This window comes from Vespula pensylvanica, chromosome 10 (assembly GCF_014466175.1).
Source record: "Vespula pensylvanica isolate Volc-1 chromosome 10, ASM1446617v1, whole genome shotgun sequence".
In the NCBI taxonomy this organism is placed as follows: Eukaryota; Metazoa; Arthropoda; class Insecta; order Hymenoptera; family Vespidae; genus Vespula; species Vespula pensylvanica.
The window spans coordinates 2872360-2890173 of NC_057694.1; the positions used below are offsets into that span (position 1 = coordinate 2872360).

At 29.9% G+C, this 17814-nt stretch overlaps 5 protein-coding genes across 10 annotated transcripts; 2 read left to right on the top strand and 3 right to left on the bottom strand.

Moving 5' to 3' along the window:
• Positions 1-2770: 2770 nt before the first annotated feature.
• On the bottom strand, positions 2771-4487 carry LOC122632659 (cell division cycle protein 123 homolog). The gene is made up of 6 exons (XM_043819748.1): positions 4166-4487; positions 3990-4094; positions 3688-3910; positions 3489-3611; positions 3101-3357; positions 2771-2956 (listed from the first exon to the last, which is right to left on the bottom strand). Exons 1-6 carry the CDS (start codon positions 4364-4366, stop codon positions 2897-2899), a joined length of 969 nt encoding a protein of 322 aa, XP_043675683.1. The 5' UTR covers positions 4367-4487; the 3' UTR covers positions 2771-2896.
• A 447-nt stretch (positions 4488-4934) lies between these two features.
• LOC122632304 (transcription factor 25) lies at positions 4935-8420 on the top strand. The gene is made up of 9 exons (XM_043818962.1): positions 4935-5092; positions 5200-5432; positions 5535-5893; positions 5966-6194; positions 6259-6512; positions 6591-6900; positions 6958-7251; positions 7350-7564; positions 7661-8420. Exons 2-9 carry the CDS (start codon positions 5301-5303, stop codon positions 7683-7685), a joined length of 1818 nt encoding a protein of 605 aa, XP_043674897.1. The 5' UTR covers positions 4935-5092; positions 5200-5300; the 3' UTR covers positions 7686-8420.
• On the bottom strand, positions 7661-10770 carry LOC122632305 (actin-related protein 3). Its single transcript, XM_043818963.1, has 6 exons — positions 10565-10770; positions 10093-10273; positions 9693-10007; positions 9276-9590; positions 8981-9199; positions 7661-8908 (listed from the first exon to the last, which is right to left on the bottom strand). Exons 1-6 carry the CDS (start codon positions 10606-10608, stop codon positions 8729-8731), a joined length of 1254 nt encoding a protein of 417 aa, XP_043674898.1. The 5' UTR covers positions 10609-10770; the 3' UTR covers positions 7661-8728.
• Positions 10771-11172: 402 nt separating this feature from the next.
• On the top strand, positions 11173-13260 carry LOC122632416 (leucine-rich repeat-containing protein 59). Of its 2 annotated transcripts, none has more exons than XM_043819162.1 (7): positions 11173-11250; positions 11350-11534; positions 11674-11733; positions 11809-11931; positions 11999-12215; positions 12302-12517; positions 12612-13260. In XM_043819162.1, the coding sequence occupies exons 2-7, from the start codon at positions 11442-11444 to the stop codon at positions 12887-12889; spliced, it is 987 nt and encodes a 328-aa protein (XP_043675097.1). In that variant the 5' UTR covers positions 11173-11250; positions 11350-11441; the 3' UTR covers positions 12890-13260. The 2 variants fall into 2 exon arrangements, with proteins under 2 accessions (XP_043675097.1, XP_043675095.1); XM_043819160.1 differs by having other exon boundaries at positions 11247-11265.
• LOC122632414 lies at positions 13228-17784 on the bottom strand. Of its 5 annotated transcripts, none has more exons than XM_043819159.1 (7): positions 17025-17784; positions 16121-16258; positions 15387-15872; positions 15103-15275; positions 14290-15018; positions 13829-14203; positions 13228-13767 (listed from the first exon to the last, which is right to left on the bottom strand). In XM_043819159.1, exons 2-7 carry the CDS (start codon positions 16155-16157, stop codon positions 13288-13290), a joined length of 2280 nt encoding a protein of 759 aa, XP_043675094.1. In that variant the 5' UTR covers positions 16158-16258; positions 17025-17784; the 3' UTR covers positions 13228-13287. The 5 variants fall into 5 exon arrangements, with proteins under 5 accessions (XP_043675094.1, XP_043675093.1, XP_043675092.1 ...); XM_043819158.1 differs by having other exon boundaries at positions 16121-16284; XM_043819157.1 differs by having other exon boundaries at positions 16121-16297.
• Between the last annotated feature and the right edge of the window lie 30 nt (positions 17785-17814).

A 17814-nucleotide genomic window follows, 5' to 3' on the forward strand; every position in this document is an offset into this window, starting at 1 on the left:
GCGATTTGGCGATATTAGTTTCGCTTTCAGTGGGGCATGACTCGTTGTATAAAATAAAATCTAAGGTGAGACGACAAATGATAGGATCGAGAAACGAGAAAGCTTAGTTTCCTATTTATTCCCGATATTTAAGAATAAGAATGAGCTCTATCTTCCTGTATATTAAACAAACAAATACAAACACAACAATAACAACAACAATAACAAAACAAATGAAATGAAAAGGAAAGGAAAGACAAGAAAAATTAATGCAAAGAGAGAAAGAAAGAGAAAGAGGAGAAGAAAAACCTAAAATTAAGTAAAGAGTGAAAGAAGGAGAAGAAAAATGGAGAACAACGCTAAAAGAAAGAGATATTAGGAGTGGGGTCGTATCTTTGCGTGTAAATTAGGAACGATCTTCGCACTTAAATAGATACGTATTTTTTGAAAAGAAGTGCAAATAACTTGTAGCCCTAATGCGACAACAAAGAGAGAAAAAAAAAATAAATAAAAGCGTGTATTAATTTTTTTCGGGTGAGACGAGCCTTTGTGGCCTTTCGCCATTTACATATTAGTCGTACCAACCGCATTTATAATAGAGACGAAAATGTTATAAATCGTAGCAATGACAAAACGAGGACAAAAAAGCATTAACAAAAAGAAAAAAGGAGAAGAAGTTGATACGAATGAAGGGATAGGATGCGGTGGGGTTGTGAGAACGGGAGATACTTTAAAAGATAAGCAAAGTTTTCCAAAGGTAGCTGCAGGTACTTAAACAAGAGAGATAATTAAACAAAAAAATAAAGTAAAATAAAATAAATATGAACCGCTTTACACAGAGGCCGTTAAGCGATAACACTTAAGAGTTTTTGTAACGTATATTTGTTAAGAGACTACTGTTTTGTCACTCACAAACACCCTAACAGTATTTGGATCGTTGTACGTCACTTTATTACCGAATAAACAAACGGGCGATATGGTGGGTGGTGTGTAGCGTGAAGAATTTGAAAAAAAACGAAAAAGAAAGAAAAAATGACGATGGATAAATTACGAGGATGTATAAACGAATAAGAAAAAAAACAAACAAACGAACGAACGAAAAGAAAAAAGAGAAAATAAATAAAGGAGGGAATCGCAGTAACCCAAAAACGGCCATGCACTGCAAAAAACAACGTACATTTATTAAGCTACGTATTGTCGTTTAGCACAAATCTGTTAAAAGTAAATAAATTATTAGTAGAGATGCGAATTTATTGAAAAGGTACATGTGCCGGCGAGAAGGAAAACAATTGCGATAAAAGCGCTAAAAATAAAATGGAAAAAAATCATTAAATAAATAAATAAAAAAGAAGAAAAATAATAACAAAAAAGACCATATGGTACAGTCATGTCCGAAGCATATAATAAAATAGAGGAAAAAGTAACCCCGCGTATGCATACTTTTAATTAAGTGAATACTGTGAAAACACGGGTGTTAAGGGAACATTTTTTGTTATAGGTACGCGCGTCATTATTATTATTATTATTATTATTATTATTATTATTATTATTATTATTATTATTATTATTATATTATATTATATTATATTATATTATATTATATTATATTATATTATATTATATTATATTATAGTATAGTATATTATATTATATGTACATATATATGTACATATATATGTATGTATACGTATATTTGTAATTATCTATATATACATATATAGACATATATATATATATATATAGATATTCCAATTAGACCACAAAATGACACGTTTTAAAGCAGTGTACAATTATGAAACGACATATTTGCAAGGGAAAAAAATGGGTGTAACAGGCTACCTACCTACCCCACGTTTATTCGTGATAGATGTACGTAATCGATGTACGTATTTTCATATAGACATGTGCGTAATGAATAGATTCATATGTTCATATGTAAATATATACCCGATTGAGAAAATACGGAGATAAATAATGAGATGATATTGCACAAATTGCAGCTTCTATGATATCCGTTTTATTAAAAAGAGAAGCCATTTAAAATAATGATAATATAGAGAGAATGATTTGAAAACTTGATCACAACTTCGGCACACACACATATAGAGTATTATTAATCGTATACGCGTCTGAAACTATATATATATATCCGATGATGGTCCATTTCGAAATAGTGATTTCTCGAAAGAGAGTATCCATTTATTGATTTTCTTAATTTATCCTTCAAAGAGTAGAGAAGAGAGAATGTTGAAACACACTCCATGGATGTGACTGTACAACGTGAATAATGAAGACTTGTCCGGCGGTACATATATCGAGGATCTGTTTTCAAACTTGAGTCTAAAGGGTTGCATATTGTACATAAACAAGACATATTTTCTATATAAGGGACGTCGCTCGGTAAAGCCGATGGCTCGAAAAATATTGCAATATTATGATAATTCTTTCAAGCGATAGGATAGCGTTTAATCGTTTTATGTAATGTAATGATAGAAGAGGGTCTGACAGAATAAAAATGGAAGTTCTGTATTTAAAAAACATCATTTTCCGTGTGTGTTCATTTGTATGTTCGTGATCGTTTCCCACGTACATATACAAATTTACGAATTGTTTTTATAAACCAAGGATATACCAACAGTTAAGTTTGTACGTTCGACCAAAATTCTATCGAAAAAAGCAGTGATTATCTAAAAAATCTAGTAAATATAGTACTACACGTGTTATTATCCTTAAGAACGAAAACTATCATTTGGATCTTGAACTATCGATTGTTATTTATAAAAATTTGTCATACAAAAGAAAAACAACTTCTTTAATGAATTTCGATAACTGAACGATCATTAAGTTATGAATAATACAAAAACATTGTGTTTTATATACAAGATTTAGAACTTATTTTAGTGCAATTGTATATACATTAAGTATTTTCATCTCCGTCGATCACTTTATCTTGCTCCTGATTTTGTTTTTCTATTTCCTGTAAAAAAAAAAGAAAAAGAGAGAAAGAACAGAAATGAAAATTATGTTCACTCAAACAAGAGACACACAAGTCTCAAATGATATAAATATATGTTATTGATAATTATATCTTTAATTGTAGAACTATACAGATGTTATTTACCTTTTGAATAGCACTCGTTAAACTTCCGTTAAATGTTTGGAAATATTCATTAATTTCTTGCGGAACGCAGAAATGTCTCGTTTGTGTTGGTTGAATGCCAATATCTTGAGCAATGAATCTAAATTCAGGTGCATCATTAATATGATTTTGTAATTCTTCGTAAGTAAAAAGAGTTCCTTTTGTAGTAGATTCGTTCACTGGGCCAAAATCTACTATTTTTATATTCTTATCTTCATTGCGTATAACGTCAAATGAATCTGTAAATAATTTTATTGAAAATTATTTACAAAGAAATGCATTATATATAAAATCGAAATAATTGTAAATTACATGTACATTTGTGCATGCTAAAAAAAAAAAAAAAACAAAATTATGCGGATTAACTCACAATTAGTCAATGAAAAATTTCCTTTAATGTGTTCTGTGAATAACTTTTCGATATCAGCTTTTATATTGTACTTTTCTAACTCGTTATAGGTATAATATTGTGACATATCTCTCTGGCTAATTCCTGTAAGTATTACAATTAGTTATATATTAAAAAAGTGCCAAAAAAAAAGTTAATAATATTAAACAATAATATTTACCAACAAGCTCATCATCTATAACAAAACATCTGTACTCTGCACAAGGATTTATATCTCGCCACTGTTTCAGTACCAAGCATGGCCTAGGATAATTTTCTTTATCGGACCAACGTTTAAGAACGCTTAAATCATTTGCTATTCTATCCGAACTCTTTAACAGTAAATATACTTCTTCCAAAGTTTTACACTGTAGACTCTTTGTTGGTGCTACCCATGTTGCATCCTTAAGAAAATTTTATATATATTAAAAAGCAATATGACAGTGAAAATAACAAGATCTAATAATATGATATTCTCCTTACAGAAGGTGAGCTCCAGTTACTTTTAACAAATATCGATCCATATTCGTCAATTACATCTTGTATGCTTTTGCTAAATTCTGGAAATGATGGCTGATACTCGGAGTCCTAAAGATAACCATATAAATAATATTTATTATACTTACAAATATAATCCAATAATAGAAAATATAAAATACCTCATCATTTTGCAAAGAATCATTCCATTCATTATCAGATGAGTTATGTTTTATAGCTTCCAAAGGTAATAAAAACATATCATACTCCAAGTATTTCAAAATTTCATCAGGAATTTGTATAATAGTAGCTACTAAAGAACATTTTATAAATTGCTTATACCAGGAACAGAATGAAAATTCTGGTTGTAAATTATTGATCATATTTTTTAATTATAAAAAATTTTCTATTATGTCACAAGAATATCTATTATACCACAATATTAATATAATTAAAAATTTAATTTAATTTTTTACTAGATTGTTTTTATCAAACTGTTTATAACCTTAATGTGGAACAATATATATAAAATGATCATGACATTATTCATCAAAATCGGAAATACCAACTTTACATCTAAAAATACCGTAAAGTTAACTACTGCATTGATCATTGACCAACTACTACAGAGTTATAAAAATTCTAAATATTTCTAGTTTTCCCGATTGTTATTCTCATTTTACTAGAAATCTAAAAAATTGTAAATAAAAAAATAGATATTATTATAAAAAATTGTTAATAAAATTATTTTTTTGATTGTTGCTTTACTATTGGTCATCCTATTTTACGATGTATTTTTTACGTGTATGTCTTGTTTAATGATTCGTTAAATTTTTAGATCGACGTATAAACAATTATACAAAAAACATTTCTTAACGCAACAAAAAAATTCTAGTGTATAGGATTTTAAGAAAGCAATAAAGGTTGGTTATTTGTTATATACAGTTGGTAAATTGATATATACGTGCATGGTAATTCTACGACGTTTCATTGCATAGAACGTATGGAATATTAAGAAATTCTTTAATCTGTAATTTAATCAGCTTCTATTTAAACAAATTTTTTACAATTAATTTATATTGTTTATATTTACAAAATTTTTTTAACAGGTTATTGAAATTATTTGTTCACCTTAAGTGATAAGTGTTTATTATTGATAATTTAGAAAGAATTAATTTAGATATTAATAAAAATTTGAATGATAATACATTTGCAGGACCTTTAAATAAACTATGCATCGATGATATGATATATATTAAACTATATATATATATGTAGATAGCAAGTACATTCATCGACGTTTTGATTTTATCCAATATGTCTACACGTTATATGAAAAAAGTTTTTGGTGGAGATGTAATCATTGATGGAGACAAAGAAAACGTTAGCGATGTGGAAAATTCAGTAAATGACAACTTCAAATCAAAGTCATTTAATGTGTTTGATGTGGTATATTGAATTTTATTACTTTGATAAGTTTTTATTCTTATATGTTTAGTGCTATTCCAAATGTATAGGCATATTTAAATTTATAGAATATTATTCTTATAGTTAAATGATAATTCATCAAGCGAAAGTGAAATTGTGGATGAAATATACAATGAGACAAATTCAGATATCGTTAAAGGTAAAAAAAAAAAGAAGAAGCGTAGGAAACCAGATATCGGCAAAACACAAATACGTAAACCAGAAGATGAAGAAGAAATAGATGAAATTGAAAGAACAGTGAGAGAAGTAAACGAACTACTTGGAGAGCCATTACCAGGTTCTAGCAAACAGAATTCTGAGAAGCCACAATGGATTGTAGGAAAATCTAAAGAAAGTATTCTGACTGTTCAACATAAGCATTTAAATCCATATAATGAACTTAAAAGAATTTTTGGAAGTAAAACTATACAAGCAGAACAAAGGTATTTTTACAAATAAATAAAATTATATATATATTATTATATTTGATAAATTATATTAATAAAATATATTAGCAAACGAAGGAATAGAGGACGTACAGGTCATTTAAAAAAGACTTGGTTGGTATCCCCAAAAGAGAATTGGCCACCTATTGGAAAATCTGGATTATCAATGTCTTTGGATTCTACAATGAAATATGTTGAAAATGTTCAATATTTTGTTTATGAACATGATTCTTCATATAGACAGATACAGTCTAAATTCTTAGAAGCTGTTGAAAGTTCTAATCCTGAAAGTCTTATAGTAAGTTATTAAAAGATAATAAATTTGTAGCATGTGTGTTATATTTTATACCTAATCATTTTAGAGCATAATAAATACTCATTCTTATCACGTGGATACATTACTGCAATTAGCAGAATTGTGTAAGCTTAGCGAAGATTTACCAATGGCTGTAGAATTTACAGAAAGAGCATTGTATTGTTTAGAGTGTGCATTTCATCCATTGTTTAATATGACAACAGCACGTTGCAGATTGGATTATAGGAAACAGTTAAATCGTGCATTGTTTATAACATTATTTAAACATCTTATCTTTGTTGGTGGACGTGCTTGTTACAGGTTTACAAAATGGATTTTTACATAAACACATAAATGATATTAAATACAAAGAATGTAATAGATATTTTATAATTTCAGAACAAGTCTAGAATTTTGTAAATTATTGCTAGCACTTGATCCTCAACAAGATCCATTAGCAGCTGTTCTATTTATTGACTTTTATGCATTAAGAGCCAGAGAGTACGAATGGTTTGTGGATTTCTGCAATCTTTGGGATAGCGCAAGGAATTTAACTCAACTTCCAAATATAGCTTATAGTTTGGCTCTTTCACATTTTTATTTAGGCAATCATGACACTGCAGATGAATTATTACAAAATGCTCTCATAATGTTTCCAGGGGTTCTTATGCCCTTGCTAGAAAAATGTAGTGTACAAACTGACTCAAAGGTAAATAAGAAGATATCTGTATAAGAAACGAGATAATTAAAAATATGAATATTCCAGGTGACTGCCCATAATTTTTTCAATAACAAAGCTAAAACAACGACTTCTCTAGCCTTAGAGAAATTACAAAATTTATACATAGTACGTAGTTTTCATTTATGGAAAGAAGCGGACGTTTTGCCATGGTTGGAAAAATGTACACATTTAGTACTTGATCGCATTGATTCTCAAGATAGTTACGTTAAATATTGTGAGATGAAGCGTGGCGAGCGATATAAGGGAAATTTGCCAACAAATATTCTAAGACACATCATACTTGCAGATATAAAAGAGATCACAGTCAACATTCAAGAGGTATATTTTTTCATTATGAAATAATAAAGAATGATAAGAAAAAATGTTTTATCAAATACTGTAAACATTTTTTTTTTTTATATATATACGTATCTAAGATTCAAGAGGCAGCACCAGTGTTATTACACGATCCACTACCACCTGCTAACAGTGTAGATACTTATGGACGACCTACTACAGGTCAAAGAGGAAATTTAAGTAATTGGAATCTTTTTTCCCTTTTCTTTTCTTCACTATTTGGGGATGTAGATGCAGCTATTGCAGAAGTTGCAGATGTTGCAGAAGATCTTGCTGCTCGTGGATTCAATTTGTTGTAAGTCAACAATTTATCAACATTTTATATTACTAAAATTACAACAAGAAACAGTGATAATGTAATTACTAATACAATATCTATAAATGTTTACAGCGATCAAAATGACGATCGAGCGTAAGGTAGCTCAAGGTGTTTATATAAATACATATCGGCGAGTTTGCATTACTCTTGTTATTATAATTTGTCATGCAGTTGTAAAAAAATACCTCTTTTAAGATTACAATATTTGGAATATTTAGTTATCAACTGCAAAAGTATTGAACATTTATTTTACAGTCAATTGATAAATTGATAAATCACAATGAAATTTGAACAAATCATGAAGCATAACTAAATAATTTTATTTAGATATTATAGTATTTAACTCATTGGTTGTTACATCTATTGGTAACAGCCGTCGTAAGATCGTCGTAAGATATAACAGTGTGCGGTTGATATAAATTTTGCCCGGTTCAACGCCAACGATTGCGATTGAATGTTGTAGAAAGTAGGTCTCTTTCCCAACTCTTTCACATCGTTTATTTACTCTTTAAGAATCCATACTCTATCACACGTAGAATTCGAGTCGAATCTATCTATATTCATCTATATACTTGCAAATTTTTATTTGCAATATATCGTTTTGGAAAAATTCTGCATAATGGAATGAATATAAGAGGTATCAAATGTATTGTAAATTTACCGAAATGATAAATAGGTTATGTAATATAAACATGTAATAGAGGATATCATTCTGTTAAACAAAATTTCTAATTTACCCAAACGCCTGTGTTCATTAGAAAAAAATTATTATTTTCCAACGCACTTATTTACAGATGTATACAATTGTTCAGTAATATAATCTTATTGTTAATTTCTAGTCGTATTATAAATTTAATCATTTCCTAGAATTTTATTAAATGCAGATTTTGTTTGCTTATCTTAATGTGCTCAATCGGCACGAGGATGTATGCATTTATGTGCGTTCCCTAAATGCACTAGGCATTTTTAGTTATTAATTGCACCATTTAAAAACCCACTTCTTTTCTTCAATTGAAAACTTTGAAGGCAGATAGTGGGAACAGAAAAGGAATAGATGGTTCGAATAATATTGTCAAATTTAAATATGACAATTGATGTTCATCATTGTTCCACAAGACCTAATTTCATGAACTCCTTATTTTATACCATACTATGGAATACTGGATTATAACGACAAATTCCAGGTCCATTTTCCTGGTAATCTTTTTTGGTATGACATACTGTATAAAATTCTGGATCACTAGCTAAGAGTGCACCTCCGTACCATACTGCACAACGTTGTTTATGATGTGATATTACATGCACATCTATAGGTTTTGGCTGAAAAAAATTTTATACACACATATATATATATATTAAAAAAATCATAATTTTTTTTTTCAAAAGACTTACCGTGATATGGCTACCACTTAATGTTTCACTGAGTTTCAAACGAGCATCAACAATTCTTTTAATGTCACGTTGCAATCTTCTTCCAAAATCTTTAAACATTGTAGAACCTCCTGATAAAACAATGTTACTATATAGTGGTCTTCTGACATCTATTGGACAGTTTTGTATGACATCATCAACTATTTCACTAAGTGGAGTTGTGAAATCAGGATTGGAAAACTAAAAATTATTATATAATTAAGAGGTGACAAAATTTTGTAGTCTCATATTTAAACAATTTTTTTATGCTTTATACCTCGGGATGAAAAAATATTTCTGGTCCTAAAAATCTTTCGTACCCAACATCTACAATGAAGGACTGTTTCGTGATACTATTAATACCTTCATACTTCTTTATTTTAGTAGGATCACTATCGTATTTTGCAAATTCTTTAGAAATATCAGGACAAATATAACAATATTTTTCTTTTATAGCTTTAGCTGTTTCTAATGATTGTTCAGGAGGTATTCCAATTTCACGTTCTCGTAAAAGACTTTGTATAAAATATGTTATATCACGACCAGCAATAGGTATATGCTTTATACAACTACCTATAACAAAGCCTTCTGCCTAAAGAAATAATATATTATATTTACTATATAAATATATATATATATATTATTTTATATAAAAAATAAATTTCTTAAATTATTCAGATAGGAATATACTTACCACTGGTATCACATGTGTAACTCCGTCTCCACTGTCAACAACAACACCTGTCAATGTTCTATCTTCAACATTTTTAGATGTCCAAGAAGCTGCTAAAGCTAATACTGCTTGCACAGCAATATATAATCCTGGTACATTAAAAGATTCAAACATAATTTCTGCTGTATATTCTCTATTTTCTGGTGTATTAAGAGGTGGTTCAGTGAGCAAGAAATAATGATCTTCAGGTTCTGCCCTCAGATATTTAAATATGCATTGCTGAAGAAATTTTTCCATTAAATCCCAATCTTCGACCAATCCATGTCTCACTGGATACTAGATATGTAGAAAAAAAGACGAAAAAAAAAACTATTCATAGTAAATAATAATCTTTATTTCCTATCTATCGTTGCATACAAACCTTAATAGAATAACCAGTTGCTTCAAATGCTTCATCTCCAATGTAGGTATCTAAATCTTCTACTCCTTTGGTAATTCTTCTAGCATTATTATCGCCAACTTTGGCTGTTTCTTTAATGGCTATTGCAGACGGTATCGTAAGTTGAGGTTCTTTATTTCCTGCGAAGCCTAGTTTCGTGTATCTATAAGAATATATCCGATGACAGTTTTTCATTTAATCCTAATCTATAAAATAGTGAATAATGATAAAGTAACTTAAATTTTTTGAACGATTTCTTATGAAAAAAAGAGAAGAAAGATAACAAAAAGAGAATGTCTTATCGTGAAAAAAATTAAAGTATATATTTAATAGTAAATTTAAAACGAAAAGAAAAATTATTTTAAAATTATTTCCCTTTTCATATTCTAAGTACTATTCTGTTATCGTAGTTAACGAAGCTGCATAATTTTTTTTGAAATATAGATATACTTACCCTGTACCCACGTCGATAACACACGCAGGAAGACGTCCGATCATCTTGATTTCGTATTTTAAACGGCTCGCACTGACGAAGTACTCCTCGACAGTGGGCTACAAATGTAACCGCAAAAACCACACCTCGCTCTCGATCTCACGACTCACGATAAAAGCACGGACTTGCACAGGCATGCGCTTATTCAGATTTCTGACAGTCGCATCGCCATCTTATGCATCGTTCATTCGGCCGATATTCTTGCGTTACATGAGAACTATGCTTCACGATACATTCAATTGATTAATTTAAGATTGTTATTACGATTTATTATGATAAATCATAAATCATGATATACTAAATATTTCATACAATTCCTTTGAAAAATTCATTTTATAAAATTCATTTGAAAAATACTTTTGAATATATTAATATTTGTAATTACAATTGAATATTGACTAATTTTTTAAGTTTATTGTTATTTTATAAATAAAACTTACTTTCGCGTTTGAATTAATCGATTTAAAATAAATTACATGCGAATAAAATATGGAAATTATATTGATCAAATAAAAACATTCGATTACGTTTTATAATATTACGTTTTATGATAGACAACGTTGGTATGCCTGATATTTTCTTGACACGTTGATGTTCCGGCTGGACACAGATGGTTTAAAAATGAAGTGAATAATTATAACTAGCCGGTAATTTTAATATATGTATGAAAGTATAGTAGATATCGAAAATGTAGAAGATAAATTGAAGATATTTAAAGAAATGGATTATAATTTTAGTTTTTTTAGATACGGGACATCTTAAAGTAAAAGTGAACGAATTAAAAAAAAAGTATCATCGAATTCATAGCACTAAATAGCAATTAAATATACATATTTTCATGATGAAGCTAAAAAATATAGGAAATAGAATAAAGGATGATAATTTAGATCTTAGTTTATGTGATCTGGAAGAAGTACCTGTGGAAGAAATTGTAAGTGAAATATTCCAAGTAATTTTTATAAAGAATTAATATTTCTTTTTGTTATTACCACATTTAGTATTTGATTTATCATATATAACAGTATATAATATAATTAATTAAGAATGTCATTGTTCAATGTATGTTGTAGGCAACTATTAGAAAACTGACATATTTGGACTTGTCTAATAATTTCTTAGTTACATTACCTGTAAGTCTTGCATTAAGAATTTCTATAATATAAATTGATTATAACCTTAATAACATTTTCTTTTTTTTTTTTTAGAATAATTTTGTCATACTTAAACAAATATTGAAGTTAGATTTAAGTAAAAATATGTTAACAGAAATTCCTGAAAATTTTGGCGAAATGACGCAATTAAGATATTTAGATCTGTATGCTAATCAGGTATTGTAAAATTTCTTTTACATATATAAATAAAAAATAATTACGTTATTATAAATCACTTGCACAGATAAGCCGTTTACCTTTGAGTCTCAGTGAATTGAAGAACCTAAGATGGCTGGATCTAAAAGAAAATCCATTAACTCCTTCTGTTGCAAGCATTGCTGGCCCATGTAATAATGCAGAAGAGTGTAAAAATTGTGCTCGTAACGTTGTGGAATACTTAAATAATGTCAAATGTTCTGTAGAAGAGGAAAAATTACGTAGACTTAATGCTATGTCTAATAGTAAGTTTTTTTTCTTAATATTTTATAAATTACCAAAAAACAGGTATTTTTTAATGTTATTATTTCATTACTTTGTTGTCTTATAGAGATGTCAGTACTTGCTAATAAAAATAATGATAATGATACGATAAAAAAAGAATCAAAAAAGAAAAAAAAGAAGAAACACATTGACAAAGAAGTTGAAAAGAATTTGAATAAGAACAAATCAGAAGTGGAATGTAAAGTATCTGAAAATATAGATAAGATGGATAGTTCAAAAGAAACATTTAATAAGCAGAATAAAAAGAATTGCATTTCTGCTGGCAAGTATTTCCAATATTCTAGAATAATTTACATTAATATATTATTTTAATCACATTCATGTACTCACTTTAATGTTTTATCATTTATATTTAGCATTATGTAGAATACTTACTTCACTATCCCTATGGACAGTCATATTTGGCATTACCTTTGGTTCTTTGATAATAATCCTTCCTATATATAACAAAGAACTATCATATACAATTATGGATTACATAGAAAAGCACACAGGTATATTTCTGAAAACTTATCAAAGGTATGGCACAGAATTATTACAAAATAAAAGCCAGATTTTAATGAAATGGATGAATCATGCTTGCAAGACTATAAATGATATTTACAATGGTTACAATTTAACAAATATTATCTAATATTATCTATGACAATATATATTGTAGCCTTTGTTTGTAATATCATTAATCTGTGCATGACATCAGGTACATCTCAGACAGGATGTATTTTGTTATAAAATGTCTTTTTCTTAAATTTATTTTAGCTCATGATTCACCACTTATTGTAGAGTGGCACATTACACTTTTGATATATTACTTTTTAACTATTGTATGATTTATTTTTATAAAATAATGCACATTCGGTGTTATTGTAATTTCTCTTTTCATATTATATCAAATCGTAGGTATTTTTACTATTATAATATAATATCTACATGGTATATATGGATTATTTTTTAGAGATGTACGAACAGAGGAAAAAATAAAATTTCGTATATACTATCAACATATTACAATCTGTTCCAATCATTTACATCTCAGGAGGATGTATTTAACCCATAAGTTTTGTTCATGGATGTCGTTGGTACTGCCCTTGGAGACACTTTACCAAGTGAATTTTCCATTTTATTAATTAATTTCTGAAACGTATTCATTCGAGAAAAATTTTGTTGCTCTTCATAACAATCAAGATCCGTAATCTCGTTGGATACTCTCTTATTTGTTACAGAACCAATAGAATCGCTTGATGATCTATGCTTTCTGCTAGTTACAAATCTATTCCATGATCTTTTATCTGGACTAAAAGATGCTCTCGAAAGATCTTGATCCTTGTTCTCCTCTGATATTTCTTTCTGACGTGCCGTGAAATTTGCTAAAATAGCTACGTCGTCATAAATCTGTTCTTCCGTTTGAGATGGTCCAACTTGTTGCGGCGTATCGTTTCTCGGTGATTTATAATGTTCACAATCATCCGATATCCTTTTCTCAATCTTTTGAACATTAGATTGCATTTGTTGCTGTTGGAACGGATACATAATTTTTAATATATACGAGATCATTTTTTTGTCATATACTTACATTTTTCTTCTCATGACATCCGTTAACATCGTCATAAAATTCTTCCTCAACAGGCAAGATAACTGTTGGTGGCTTAACATATACAGGTCTCGGTGCTGGCGGACAAGTATATTCGGGCGTTTCATTGGACGTGGACGTTTCTTTGATAATCAAATCAGACACATCGTCGTACGTAGTCATTTCCTTTTTCTGAATAATTTGCGGAGGCGGCGTCAACGTTTCTTGTTGAGCGGCTATTATCTTCTCTTTTTTTTGTGGCGATTCTTTCTTATTTCTCATTCTATCCAAAAACGATTTTTTATTCGGTGTTTTCTTTTGTACTTCTTCGTTCTTATCCTTCGCTTTATTACCAAGCGATGCCGCATTTACCAGAGTCTATATAGTAGAGAACAAGAAAACATCAAAAATATATTAAAAATTTTATAAGAATATATCGAATGAATTTCAAATTCAAATTATACCTCAACATCGTCGTAGGATACCAAAGTCGTTGCTGTTGATGATTGTGATTCATTAACGTCGATGACTTCTTCTTGAAGAGATTCACAATTCTTTTTCTCTTTTGTAACAGAAGAGCTGCTTATATCGTCGTAAGTTTCATCGAAACGTATCATTTCGTTTTCCTTCGTATTACATACATTTTCCTCTTTCGTTTTAGATTTCATATGTTTACGATTTTTTTCTAGAATCGCTTGGACGTCGTCGTAAGCAGTGGTGACTTTCTTCGATTTTTCAACGACTGTCACCTCCTTTTGATTCTTTGATATGAAATTTTGATAAAACGTACCACCTTCGAGATCTTCTATTTTGTGATAAATATCATCTTCTTCGTCGTCCATCATTTCATACGAGGAGATTATATCACTCGAGGGTAACGATGGAAGTCTTCGTGGTATACGAGCTGGTAACGGAGGAGGACTCGTATTCTCACTCGTTTGAACTTTGCTTTCATGATCAGGTTCAATGGTCTTGTTCTCGTTAACGTTTAAGAAGGTCGTTTGTAATTTCGTCGAATCTACGAGACGATCTTTTGTAATAATCTCTTCCGTTTCTCCAACTATTCCAGAGGAAGATACCAAAGATACGTCTTCTTTCGGATTAAGTCCAAGATCAAGATTGATCTCGTTAAAACCAACTTGACAAACCTTGGCAACCCATTGTTCCATATCTTTTGGCGTTCTTGCAATAAACTGTTAATAACGATATATCTCAGATAAATCAAAGAAGAAGCAGGAAAAAACAAAAAGAAACAAAGATAATTCAATCTCTCTTACTTGTAATGTTTTATTACCAGGTTTGAAAATTTCAAATGCTGCCTCGCTTCTTCTTTGATCACGTGGGACAATATTAGGCGCTGGTCGACCAGAATAACCGCGAATCCCTTGAACACTGTAAGGCTTATTATCTCGTTCGTTTCCGTAGATCAACAAATGACTTCCTACCAATGCTGAGAGAGAACACGTCAAGAATTTCATTTAAATATGGCTAAACGCAGAAAGAGAGTATACAATTATTTATATTTGTAGATATACATATATTTGTATATATATATACTTGCCGACCCAATTAATTCGATATTGTTCAAAAACAAATAATTTTTTGCCTTCCTTGCGAAGTAATGGTCCACATTTTAAAGATTTGCTTTTTGCCTGTGCGCCAGATAAACTGGAATAAATATTAACGAGCGCGTTCTCTTGAGATTCTTCAAGTTCTTTCTTTTTATCATCCTCGGCCATCGATCGGAATGTTTCATAATAATCAGGATGAATTTGAGAGGTAGGACGTTTTTGAGTCTGAGATATCGTCTCCTCCGCACCGACGTACTCTTGCATGTCGGATACATTCGTTTCTCCAATATTCAATGGTAATAAACCCTTCGAGCTAGCGTTCATACGGAGATAGAGCTCGGTCGACGATGTTGTACCTTCGGTTCCCATCAAAACACTCAAGGCGTTTTTTGAACGTAACAATAAATTTTCTCGTATGGTTTCCATTGTACCCGATAAATTTGCTTCTCGAAGAAATTCGAGAAATTGTACGATCTCTGCGAATTGATAATAAGAATTGACGAATTAAAAAAAAAAAAAAATAATTTTAATCAATTAACAAGACTAACAAAATACATAAGTAGTTCTTTTAGTCAATTAAGGAAATTGAAGAAAAGAAAAAAAATATGAAATTTTTTAATCAACTAACGAAATTAAAAAGATGAGGATAAATGTAAAATTCTTTTAATTAACTGAAGAAATTAGACAAAAGAAAGAAAATTCTTTTGGTTTAATTAACACGTACCATGAAGTATGACAGTGAGTTCTGCGTCAAGGCCCATTCTTCTTTTACACGTTGTCTCCTCGTGGAACGTAAAGTATTATTATTGTTTCCACTTTCTACCGACGTTGATTTCTGTCCCAACGATTACACATCGAAATTCTATTCGATGAATATGATCATTACGTCTATAAGCATCGTCTTGGATCAAACAATCGAGTGCACTAATATAGTGTAGTTTATCGTTTGTAATACTTAAAAAAAAAAAAAATAGAAAGTAACGAAGCGCAAATTGATTTATCATGAAAGAAAAAAAAAATAATCATCGAATAAAGGGATATATATTTCTATCGTCTCTATTACACTTGATTCTTGACAGGAAGTACGAAGAGGTCTCCGGATAAGACTTATCATGATGTACTAACCATGCAAAAGAAATATTCTTTTTAATAAGTTTTTATATCTTTTTTTTTTTGTTCACTGAATTCCCTTTTATGGAAAATTTAATAAAATAAGACCGATGATAAAATAAGATAAATTTTTGTCCATCGTTTCTATCCATGTATATATGATATACTATGATAAGAAAATATTCCTCATCGTTTCTTATCTTTCTTTTATATCTTTTTGTTTATTTTAATTAATTTCTAGGTGTAAAAATTCGAATAAAAAATTCATGATAGAAAAGGACAAATTTAAATAAAATTTTCAATTTCGATTCGTATGTATTAAGATCACAGAGAGGAAGAGAAAGAGCGCATCCTTTTTTTATTGCTTCAACGAAAACACGATATCTAACGAACGACAATGAAACATTTTCATGTAACAATTCGATGACTTGCTTAAAACTTAAACGTGTGTATTTTACCGGTCAAGGATTATTCACTATGCAATGATATAATAATAATAATTTGCATATTTCTCTTACTAAGTTTTTCACTTTGCACGATAGTTAATTAACTTTGTCATAATTCTTTCGAAGTCACTGTGCATTCAGTGATCAATACAATAGTTAATATTTCATATTATTATCATAATCTCATAAGAGAATATTATTTTTATTAAACTCGTCACAATGAACGTCATTCTCGATGATGGATAAATTGAATTTATTTGATATCACTTGTGGACGTTTGATACGTTTTCAAACACAACTAATCTTGATACTTGTCACGAATACTCATTTCCAATCGTTACTACCTCTCACTTCGAATGGAAAGAAACTCACTTTGCGTGTCTCCTTTCGGCTTGCATTTACGTACAACTAACATATACATATATCGTTGAAATTCGATGGGCGATGTCTACAAATGCGGGAGCTTAGACTCCCGCAAAGACTCTCTCTCTCTCTCTCTCTCTCTCTCTCTCTCTCTCTCTTTCTCCCTCTCTCTTTCTGCTATTTTACACGCCTTAACTTCTGATCCTCCTGTACAGTCCTCTTTAACGAGCTGACTCAGAACCTCGGCGCGCTTCTTCCTTTCGTCCCTCCGCTCTCTATGCTGCAATCATTTTCAACGACTACAACGGCTGACGAGAACGAAGATGACAATGTCGTTGCCACTGCCTCCGAGCTTCCTAACTTCAACTAACTTACAACGAGAGAGAGAAAGACACGCGTTAATTGATTTCAATTCTGATTAATTGTCAGAGTAAAAAGATGATATTCGTCTCAGTCTTTTGAAATGAGACATCGTTTCCTTTCTCTTTTTTCTTTCTTT